Here is an 11,161-nt window from a genome sequence, read left to right as displayed (position 1 = left end):
TGAACTTCTGCAGAAAAGAGAGGAGCAGGGACTACTTTGCAACTAATTTCTTGGAAAATTAGTTGAGCCAGCGTTACTTTGATACCAAAGAGACCAGAAAAGAAAACTAAGAACAATATCCCTCATACACATGAGATTAAAAAAATCTTACAAAAATATTAGCAAATCAAATTCAAAGATATGTAAAAATAGCATCATGACCACAGGAAGTCTATTCCAGGAATGCAAGATTGGTTTAACGTCCAAAAAACAATGATACTCACCACTGCATCAGAACAAAGGAGAGAAAATCCATATGCTCACGCTGATAGGTTCAGGAAAACACAGGACAAAATTAAATATCCAACCCTGATAAAACTCTTAGCAAGAAATAGAAGAGAATGTCCTCAACCTGATTAAGGGCATCCATAAACTACAGCTAACAGCATACATCGTGATTAGAGACTGAGTGCTTTTTCCCTAAGATCAAGAACAAGCCAAGGATGTTCAATTCTATTCAAAATAGTAGTGGAGTCCCTAGACAGTATAACAAGGCAAGGAAAAGTAACAAAACGTGAATGGATTGAAAAAGTAGAAGCTGGTCGGGCGTGGTGGCTCATGCCTGTAATCCCAAGACTTTGGGAGGCCGAGGTGGGCGAATCACCTGAGGTCAGGAGTTCGGGACCAGCCTGACTAACATGGAGAAACCCCATCTCTACTAAAAATACAAAATTAGCCAAACATGGTGGCGCATGCCTGTAATCCCAGCTACTCAGGAGGCTGAGGCAAGAGAATCGCTTGAACTCGTAAGGCGGAGGTTGCGGTGAGCTGATTGCGCCATTGCACTCCAGCCTGGGCGACAAGAATGAGACTCCTTTTCAAAAAAAAAAAGAGGAAAGTAAAATTTAAACCATCTTTGTTCACAGATAACATGATTACCAGCACAGAAGACCCTAAAAAATCTACACAAAGACTACCATAACAAATAAATGAAGTAAGCAAGATTGAAGGATACAAGGTCAATACACACAAATCACTGCCATCAATGAACAAATGGAAATGGAAATAAAAAATACCATTCCACTTACAACATCATCCAAAAACATGAACTACTTGGGGATAAATTTAACAGGACCTGTACACTGAGTACTGCAACAGTCTGCCAAGATTACACCCTAGCCAGGAGCAAAACAGGACTCCAGCCATCCTCCAACGTCCCGTTCCCCAACACTTTGCATACTTCTTTCTTCTGCATCATCTCTTGTCATTTGTGCCACTTCCTGTGTTGACAGTTCTTTGAGTATTTGAGCGCAGGGCTGGCTGGGCTTTACCCCTCAGAGGCCACCTGGACTCCTGGTATGGACAGTGTAGTCCAAACACAGGAGACCCAAGGACCTTCCCAGCTCACTCCAGGGTCTCGTGCCTCCCGAATGTCACTGGGGAAGCCCAGACACACCTACCTGAGGGGCAGGGCTGGCAGCTGGGGCTTCTGCCTCTGAAGTAGCGCAGAGAGCAGAAAATGCAGCTGGAGCACTGTGGGCCTGGCTCCTGTCCAGGTGGGCACTGCTGAGGGACAACAGGGCCCAGGGTGAGAAGGCAGTGAGATGGTGACTGATACCCAAACCTGCACGTGGCTGAGTCGGGGCCTCAGCTCAGGTGTTCACTCTGCCGAGACTCTTTGGGGATCCCCCAAGCTCTCTGTCCCTCCAACTACCTCTGAAAAAGAAAATTCCCTGCACGTGGTAGTAAGCAGGAATTAGCCCATGTGGTCTGTGGAGCTGTGGGGCTAAGGAAAGGCTCTCGCCTTCTCCTCCAACTCTCTGTGGCTCTGCAGTCCCAGCAGTTACAGCTGTTCTAGGACACTGCAGGGGCATAGCCTGCTCCCAGGAGGCCTGCCTGGTCCTCCTCTGCACCTGTACTGCACACATGGGGCACCTGGCAACACGTGGCACGCATGGGAATGGCCGGGTCACGAGGTGGCTGCCACGAGTGTGCACATCACTGTGCACCCCACATCTCCATGGCTTCTCTCCTGAGTGCTGCATGGGCATGGTGGCTCTGAGCCTCCTCACACTTCCCTGTGCGTCCTCCCACTCCATCCCCACAGCAGCCCTGGAGGTGGGTTAAGCTCATTTCCAGGTTAAGCTGGTGAGGCAAGTCCCGGGGTGCATGGTCAAACTGGGCAGGAGGTGTTGGCTGATCTCCAAGGCTGCTCCCCAAGGACAGCATGGGCACCTCATGCGTACCTCACACGTGAGGCAGGGAGAATGAGGCTTAGTTCTGATCCCCAGAGATTTAGCCTTTTCTGGGGACTTCCCCATAACCTCCTTGCTTCTCTCCCCAGCAAAGAATGGTTGAGACAAGGAGCTGCCCTCCCCTTGGGGTTACCTGGCAGTCCTCGCTGTCTGTGAGTTCTGGGAGCCCACGGCAGGTGCTGGTGGGGCCTGGCCATGGAGTCATTACTCCATCCTGGCAGCTGCAGAGACCAGAGGAAACAATGTGGCTGAGGAGAAGCCCTAGGTGCCGAGGAGGTGCCCAGCCAGGGGACTGCTGGGCCTCCACGGCAGCAGAGATGGCATGGAGGCCCCTTACACCAACCAGCATGTACAGTTGCCTGCCCCACTGCCTGGCGGAATGTTTGCCCGTCCCAGCTGGATGGGCTGAGATGGAGAAGGGAGGGTGTCCTCAACCGGATGACTCAGAGCTGGTGTCAATGCCAGGAGGCCCGAGGACAGGGTCTTTCCACACAGACCTTGGGGTGTCAGTGTAGGCTCCAGACCAGTCTGATCACTCTGGGCTCTCCGTGGGGGCCCAGGAGGAGGGACTGGAGCAGTGGGGTCATGGGCAGAGAGATGATCTCCTTCATCTGGTCCCAGGGTGGAGGCCACAGCAGCAGGAACTGCTGATGGTGAGCGTGGAGAGGGTGTCCTTCGGAAGCAGCACCTCTGACCACCAGCCCCACTTCCCAGGTGAGGACTCGCCCAGGCCACAGGACAGGTGAGAGGCAGAGCCAGGCCAGAGCTCACTTCTGGTGTAGCGCCCACCCTCCATCAAGGTCAGAAGTCGCAGGGGTTATATCCTGGGGTGGGCCCCGGCGGCTCCGGGCACGAGATTCCTGGCACGCATCTCCAAGCAGCGTTCACCCCCCTGGGAGCTCCTTACACTCAGGGTCATTGTGGAAGGAACCTGCCTAGGAGGATTGCCCCTCCCTCCCTCCCCTCCTGTCTTCCTGGAACACCGGGATGTCTGCTCCTTACTGAAAGCCCATGGGGCATTGCAGGTTGCTCCCAGCCATGGAGTGCTGGCCTGCCGGGCAGACAAGGCACAGGCAGTGACTGTCAGCTCCACCCTGGGGGAAGAGGATAGCTGTTCCTGCAAAGAGTGAAGAGCCTGCATGAGAGCCCTGCTTCCCCTCCATCTCTGCAGATGGTCCCTCTGAGCTGGCCATCTCCATCGGTGTGACTTCAGCCCAACACTGCAATTCCTGAGAGCTGTAACAGCAAGCCTCCACTGAGGACACGGGGCGTGGTGGCTGGTGCCGACGTCGGCTGCTCAGGACACAGCTGGCATGAATTGCAGGGAGAGAAAAGCAGAGAGGTCATGTAACATAGGCCACAGGCTGGCTGCGAGGCCCAGCAGCCTGGGAACCTGAGCTGGGAGGAAGCCACAGGGGCTCAGTTATTATCCTCACCTCCTAGAGTTTCCAGGAGCTCAGGGCGCCCTGCAATCAGCATCATAGAAGTAGAATAGTGGAGCTGACATTTCATCTCCTGGCACAGAAGCCCTCTCATTTACACCTGGGGAGGCTGAGGCCCATGGAGGTTGAGTGACCTCACAAAGCTACCCTGAAGCCCTGGAGGGAGGGCTGGCCTGGGTGGGGGTGCAGTGCATCTGAGCCCCTATCTGTGCCCCTGGCAGGTCAGGAAGCTTGGTGTGGGCTCCTGTCTCATCCTCAACCACTCACCCAAACCAAACCTGTGCTGGGCACGAAGGCAGCTTGTGGCCTCCTTCGGGACTGAAGACCAAGCAAGGGGCTGACTGAGCTTTATTTTGAAACTGCTCAGCAAATCCTTCTGGAGGCCTTGAGAGGCTCCGGGTTCCAGTGTGTAAGCCGCAGGCTTTGGGGACAGACAGACAGATCTGGTTAAAATCCCAGCTCTACCACGCACTTGCAGTGTGACCTTCGGCAAGTTAGCAACTTCCTTCAGACTCTCATTTATCACACGCAAAATCGGGACACAGTACCTACCTCTGGATTACAGGCACTAAACGGAAAAGATTATATCTAGAATCATATGCATTCCTTTGACAAAGCAAACTCCTAGTACTTGTGTCATGTGAAGCCCAGAACTGCTGCTCCGCAAGGAAAGGAGACAGACAATTCACAGAGAAAAGCTAACATCCATTAGGGCATCAGGAACCCCCTGAGGCTGCATGGGATTCAGGGGCCCCAGAAAAGGTGCAGAGTGGGCGGAAGAGGGGGAGCCATCCCCGAGAGCCCCGGAAGGGAGGAAAGCTGTGTGGGAGACACCTCGCTTGGGTCGGGGGTGAGAGCTGAAGCCTGAAGATGAGGAACAGAGGGTGGGTCAGAGAAACCCAGAAGGGGGAGGCTGGTGAGCACGTGCCCCCTCCCGCCCCACAGCACCTCCCCAGCAGCAGTGAAGGCTATGTCTTCGTTTCCTACCTGGACCTGATCCTTACCTTACCGGAGGCATGCCCTCAGCCAAGCGATTTACCTCTCTCAGCCTTGCGTCCTCACTGCACAGAGCTGTGAGGCTGACAGAGAACGCAGGTGAAGGCTCTAAGCCCTGTGCAGGGTGTTACTGTGTTGCCTCGCTATTGACTCACCTGTAGTGGCGGCGACCAGGAGAGGGACCAGGCCCACCCAGAGCCCAGGCTGCAACATGCTGCAGTGGTGGCCAGGAAGGGCCGGGCCAGTGGATGGGCCAGATGCTGGGCCTGTCTGGGCTGGAGCAGGTGACCTGTAGTGCTGTAATCTGACCCAGGATTGTCCCAGGGCCCCAGGGAAATGTGACCTCCCTGAGAGCATGAGAAGAGAGAGGGGGGATGTGTTCTATGTTCTGCTCTCCTGCCCTGTCCTTCCAGAAGAGCCAGACTGCCAGGCTTCAGCCCCCTGGGAACTTGCCGGCTGTGGGGTCTGGGAAATAACTTACTGTTTTTCTGTCTCAATTTCCTTGTCTGACAAGCAGAGGTGCTGGGACAGCCCATCTGCTAGACTGTGGGAGGGCTAAAGGAGGAATCCCCTGAGCGGGGCCGGCCCGCACAGGCGCACTTGGCATCATTACTAATTCACCTTTCAATGCCTTGAGCATTTATTGGGCACCTGCTGTTTGCCTGCAGAATAGAGGGGTTGTGAGGGGGAGGCGGAGATGCTGAAGTCTGATTCATGTCCCTAAGGGCTTGACTTAAAGGTACCAGACTAGCCCCCGGGAAGCAATCATGAGCATCTGCATCACGAGCCAGCGAGCGATTATGTGGCCTCAGTGTGGGCCAGGCCCTGTGCTTGACCTTTTCCCATGGGCAACCCTGCCTAGGGATGTCGTCTTTGTGAAAGCAGGGAGAACAGTGACCTGCATGAGGTGCCCCTGCGAGCCAGTGGCGGAAGCCGGTCTGCATGGGGTTGAGTGGAGCCCATGCTGACTCAACACACTTCCAGTGGTGAGGTGAAGACTGTGGTGCAATGCTCACTGTGGCCCGCTCGCCAAGGACCTTCTGGACTCTAATGTAGAGGCCCCTGCATTTGCCCAGTGATGGCCTCTCTGAGACACAGTGACCCTGGTGGCTGGACCTCAGCTGTGGGACTCTCCCTCATCCCACAGTCAGCCACAACACTGCCCCTCTGCTCCTCACTCACTAAGGACCATCTCAGAGTTCTTCTTAAGTGTCTACCACATTGTTTTAATTCTCCACTTGCACTCAGTCCCATCATTATTCATCTTATTTGTTTGTTTACAGATTGTCTGTCTTTCTCCACCGGACTCCAAGTTCATGAGGGCAGGGACTGGGTTGGTCTGTCCTCTGTGGCCCCAGTGTCTAGCACGGTGCCTGGCACATGGTAGGAACCTAGTGAATTCTCAGGGAAGGGATGAGAGATGCCCCAGCACAATATCTCTGTTAGCCGCAGAAGTTTACTTTTCAGGTTGATATACACTCCGCGTAAACAAAGCAGATCAGAGTGAAGCAACTCTGGTTGGCTTGAAGGCATGTGGGGGCCCAGGGGCCCCTGCTGTGCTGAACTTCCTCCACAAGCAGCCCCTGAGAGTCCCATTCACAGCCCCCAGGGCTCAAAGAACACAATTTGAAGAACCACTGGTCTGGGACAAGCTCCTCATTTTCCAGTGGATAAATAGAGGCAGAGAGGTAGGGTCATGTGCTTCAGGTCACGCAGTGAGAGACAAGCTGAGAACAGTACAGGGTCCCCTGTCCTTGCTGTCACCCACGTGGGTGTTTAATCAGTTGTCAGGTCCAGGACCCTCTTTGGACTGGCCATCCCGACACCTGCCCCAGTCTCCAGGCTCTCAGATGGAGGCCGGAAGTGAGCCCTAGACCTAGCCTCCCTGATGGGATGCACTCCAAAAGGCATCCTGGTAAAGAATGAAGGGGCAGGTGTGTGCTGTGCGTCCCACAAAGGCCTGGCCTCTGCCTGCTGCACTGCATCAAGTAAGTTAACCGTCCCAAAAAGAACCCAGGTGTATCTATTTTTTACAAACTTGGTAAAAAATTCCTGGGAATTCGTGTCATTGTTCTTAATTATAGATGAGAATTGCCAGTTACAACTCAATTTGTAGTGTGGAAAGGGAGGCTGGGAGCCAAGTCTGCCTGGCTAAGGCAGGTCTGTGGAGCAAGGCGCTCACCAACACAAGGCCTCAGGAGAACAAGAAGACCCGGCCAAGTTACCTGTCAGAACCTCAAAGCCAGGGGCGGTTTCAGGACGCTGTTTCTGAAACTTGGACCTGGCCTGATACTCAGACCTCTCTCAGATTCCAAGGGAGGGCAGCTAGGGCTGCAGGCGGCTGTCTGGCTGCATTTCCCACTTCCCTTTTAATCGCTCCTAGGTGCGGCTTCCGCGTTAGCACTGATAAAATCTGGTTCCCACTCCACACATAAAGCAGAAACTGGTGAGCTTATGGCAGATGTCCAGTGGAGGGATGGCTTTTTGCTAAGGCAACTGCTCCAACAAATTAAGGATGTCTGAATCCAATAGGCTTGGGAAGCAGGAACTGTTTTATGTTTTTGTTTTTGTTTTAGCTTTTGATGTGAGAGCCCTCACTTCAGAAGAGGACAGTGAGAATCAGGGAAGGACCCGGGCCATTTCAAGTCATGTGGTCATTGTGGTGGTGATGACGTTGGATGAATGTGATGATACCATTTCAAGTCATATGGTCATTGTGGTGGTGATGACGTTGGATGAATGTAATGATACTGGTGATGGTGATTGATGATGATGATATGACGGTGATGATGAAGATAATGGTGATGGTGGTGGTAATGATGATCGTGTTGATGATCATGTTGCTGATATGATGGTGATGGTGATGAAGGTGATAACAGCAATGATGATAACGGTGATGGTCATGACGATGTTATAGGACTTTTTCCTTAGTTCAGCTAAGAGCCAGGTTCTTGTCACAAGGTCATGAGAGATTAGGCTTGCAGACACCTTGAAGAGTGAGAAAAAATGGAGCTTATTGGACAAAAAAGGGAAAAAATGGGAAACAGGGACCCTCCACAAAGCCAGAGTCCCTGCTGGTGCGCTTCCTGCCTTGCAGATTGAATCCCAGGTTCCACCCAGGAAGAGGAGGGGCCAGGCTCCTCCCTGCTGCAAATAGTGTGAACTTCTATAACTCCACCCCAGTGTGCAGGCAGGTTGGAGTTTCTCTGGGGACCCCTTCCCACCTGGCTGTCTCAATGACAATCATTTCTTGGGGACTTGCTTTCTTCCAGACATCATATGAACATTACTTCATCTGCTCCGTCAATCATTCTGTGAAGTATCTATTATTATTAACTCCATGTTATGGATGAAGAGATTGCATCATTTCCCTACATCACTTTTCTATTGTGATGCCAAGATGTAACCAAATTCAGACCTGTCTGGCTCTAAAGCCTATGATTTTAAACACACTGACAAGATTAAAAATCCAAATATCCAACCTCACGAATCCCCACTAGTTAAGCACCTCAGCGATATGCCCCAACACCTTACCCATACCTCAAAGGTAGCTGTTCCTTGTGAACTGGTTCCGCTTTGGTTTCAGGAATTTGCAGTATCCTGGGGCAGTTGCTGCTGTGCCACACAGAATGTGAAACTTCTCTTCCCACAGAGGAGAGGTTAGCTCAAAAAATAAAAAAACATAACAAAACATAGCTTTGCAAAATCAGCAGAAATCAATCTGAAATTGGTATACCCATTAAACCCATCCTTCTTCTGTGTCCTTCCCCTCACTAACTCCTGCCAGGAAATGAGTGGATTAGAAGATAAACCCGCCCACCAGCTTGATTTCTGCACAGAGCCAGAATTCTGGTCAGGAGAGGTGACATTTCACCGGTTCAGAACTGTCTCACCCTTTCTGAGGTCTTGCATAGGTTAACACACTACGGTGAACTGGCAGCCCTCATTATGAATGTCTGGAAGACCTCTTCTTTGGAAAACAATAATTGTGGTTCTCATCTGCACACTGACAAACCAGATAAATTGTTGTAGTTTATACAAAGCATGATCTGTATCTGCATTCTAAGCGTTGAAAATTAAAGAGGGCAAATTTGTGGTCTGGGATGCTTTCAGATTCTGCTATTTTGAATATTCTTTCAAAATTTAGAAATCATCATCTGATTCAGCAAAAAAGTTGCTCATGTTATTGATGGATGAGTAAAGTTGTGACATATGTACGCATTGTTTTTTTGTCCACCTCTTTAATTTAAAGGAAAATATCAACTATCATTTATATTGGAACTATTCTTATTTGTCAATTGTACCCATATGTTGGCTACCGAGACAATAATTTGTCAAAAATTAACAAAAGCATTCTTTGAGAATCAAATGGAAATATGGAATTTGCAACTAAGAGGATTGTATACTTTATTATTATTTGTAAGTAGTGTGGCATATATTCCTCACATCAAAAATGTTTTATAACAAACGTATGCGTATATATACCCATGTTTTTGGAGAGGTGGTTGTTAAACATACACCAGCACATCACTGTGTGAATCTCAAATGAGTTTCAACAGGCCCCTTAATCTTTGAGATCAATAATGGAGGATCAGCTGAGATATCTCAAGCTGCTCTGTGAACAAAAGTGTTGAGGAAGGAAAACGACAATGATTTAGTCAAGACACCTAAAATGGAGCAGGAAGGCCATTTCAGCTGAGCCTCAGGCACGCCTTAAGGGGAGAATGCATGACTTCCAGAACTTCTGCCGCCTGCCTCCTGCTGAGCTAGGAGGCCCCTGACTACAGATCACCTTTTTTGACTGGAAAGCAATCCCCTGACTTCTGAGACTGCTCTAAAGATGATCACACCCATTGTAATGGTTGAAAAACAACTTTGGTAATTGAGCCCTCTCCTAATTTGTCATATATACATATTTTTTTCAAAGCTTCAGCTTCTCTTTTGTTCTCTGGAGCACTTCCCAAGGTAACTCGGAAGTATTTCCCAGGCGATAGTCATTTAAATTTGGCTCAAATGAATTATTCATTGTATAAGCCCTGCCTCGGCTTTTTCCAGGCCACAGTGGGATGCTGGACTGGCACACGTAAGGTGCTGCCCGCAAGATAGTGCCTCATGATGAGGTTTCTCTTCAAATAATCTGATCAATCTTTTATTCTTTCATTCATAATACCCCTCCACCTTTTTTCCTTTTTCTCCTTTTTTCCTTTGTTAGATGCCCAGGCAGGCCACAGTACCAGGCGTTATCAGTAGCAGCGCACATTCCTTTCCTTATTTGGAAAGAGGACTAACTTTCTAGCTCATTACAGACACCTCTTCCCCTTCCTCTCCACTTTCTTTTACGTGTCCACCTTATCTAAAAAAATCAAATGTTTAGCCAACCGGGATTAGTTTAGATTGTACGACCCGACCCCGGCCAATGGGGAAAGGACACAGGGGCAGCACTTGCGTCAGGAATAAAGGCTCTCGTGCCCTTTGTTCAGGTGTGCTCTCATGGCGACTGGCCAAGGAGGCACCCTCTGCACAATGGTAAAATTGCTTGGCTAAGAATCCTTTGTTCGAGTGTCCAATTTCTTTAGGATTTTGAGCGTTATTCCTGACAATAGGGTGTGAACCATGTACTCAGGAGAGCAAAAAAATCTAATCTATTTTGCTTTATGAAATCACCCTAATTTTGCCATTCAACTCCATCCTGCTGCATTGGTTTAAAAAAAAAAAAAAAAACACCTACCCTAAGACATTTTTGTGGTTCACGTCATTTCTATGGCCAAGTCCCCATAGTTGGATCAACCTAAAAGGCAAAGCACATACAAGAAAAGAGTTTATTTGGACCAAGCTTGAGGACTGCTATACTGGAGTATAGATTCAAGCTGCCCTGAATATGCACTTCAATAAGCAACAGTTACAAGTGGGTTTTTAAAGGAAAAAAGAGGGACAGGAAGTAGCTGATACAAAGCTGTTCGTTAGGAATTCTCACTGGATTATAGAAATAACATTGATTAGTGATTGGCTATACATTGTGAAGCTATAGCATGTGGCTGCAGTGTCTGATGTGGTATTGTTAGGCTAATCTACAACTACTCGTGGCAATAGCAAGCAGTTTCAAGGGGCGAGCACATAGCTCAAGGGGAAAGCCAGTGGTGATTGCTGTCTCATTTTAATGTCCCTTTTGGCCTGATAATTAAAAAAAAAACTCATATTCTTCAGATAAACATTCTTTTCTCAGTTCTTCTGTTGCATCAAAGCCCCAGGGAGGCCATTCTTCTCTCTGCAGGTACGTCAGCCATCTTAAACACACTCCTCTGGTCTGGAGGCTCTGAGGGTGGGTGTCCAGTCTGGACCTGGGGTCTTTGTCAGGCTGGGAATGCTGGTGTTACAGGCGGATCTTTGTTCTTAGAGCTCCTAAGATGGTGGCAGGCTGCTCCCAAGATGGCGGCAAGCCTCTAGTTCTCTGACCTGGGGTTCTTGGCCTCATGGATTCCAAGGAATGGA

General features: G+C 49.8%; 1 protein-coding gene across 2 annotated transcripts; it reads right to left on the bottom strand.

The window, feature by feature from the left end:
* Window positions 1-1,089: 1,089 nt before the first annotated feature.
* LOC103877219 lies at window positions 1,090-7,463 on the bottom strand. Of its 2 annotated transcripts, none has more exons than XR_004178344.1 (4): window positions 3,671-7,463; window positions 3,237-3,542; window positions 2,368-2,455; window positions 1,090-1,545 (listed from the first exon to the last, which is right to left on the bottom strand). XR_004178344.1 is itself a non-coding variant. In XM_021925181.2 (4 exons), the coding sequence occupies exons 1-4, from the start codon at window positions 3,431-3,433 to the stop codon at window positions 1,234-1,236; spliced, it is 417 nt and encodes a 138-aa protein (XP_021780873.1). In that variant the 5' UTR covers window positions 3,434-7,463; the 3' UTR covers window positions 1,090-1,233. The 2 variants fall into 2 exon arrangements, 1 of the variants encoding a protein (XP_021780873.1); XM_021925181.2 differs by having other exon boundaries at window positions 1,090-1,259; window positions 1,440-1,545; window positions 3,237-7,463.
* Window positions 7,464-11,161: the final 3,698 nt, after the last annotated feature.

The sequence above is a fragment of the Papio anubis genome, chromosome 14 (genome assembly GCF_008728515.1).
Source record: "Papio anubis isolate 15944 chromosome 14, Panubis1.0, whole genome shotgun sequence".
NCBI lineage: Eukaryota > Metazoa > Chordata > Mammalia > Primates > Cercopithecidae > Papio > Papio anubis.
This window is presented reverse-complemented; position numbering and strand designations above follow the sequence as displayed.

Excerpts from the sequence above, each read along its gene's own strand:
- LOC103877219 (XM_021925181.2), bottom strand. The coding sequence starts at position 3,433 with ATGGAGATGGCCAGCTCAGAGGGACCATCTGCAGAGATGGAGGGGAAG. Across the intron at positions 2,456-3,236 it reads CAATGCCCCATGGGCTTTCA|CTGCCAGGATGGAGTAATGA; the intron begins GTAAGGAGCAGA and ends TGGTCTCTGCAG. Across the intron at positions 1,546-2,367 it reads CAGACAGCGAGGACTGCCAG|CAGTGCCCACCTGGACAGGA; the intron begins GTAACCCCAAGG and ends GTTGTCCCTCAG.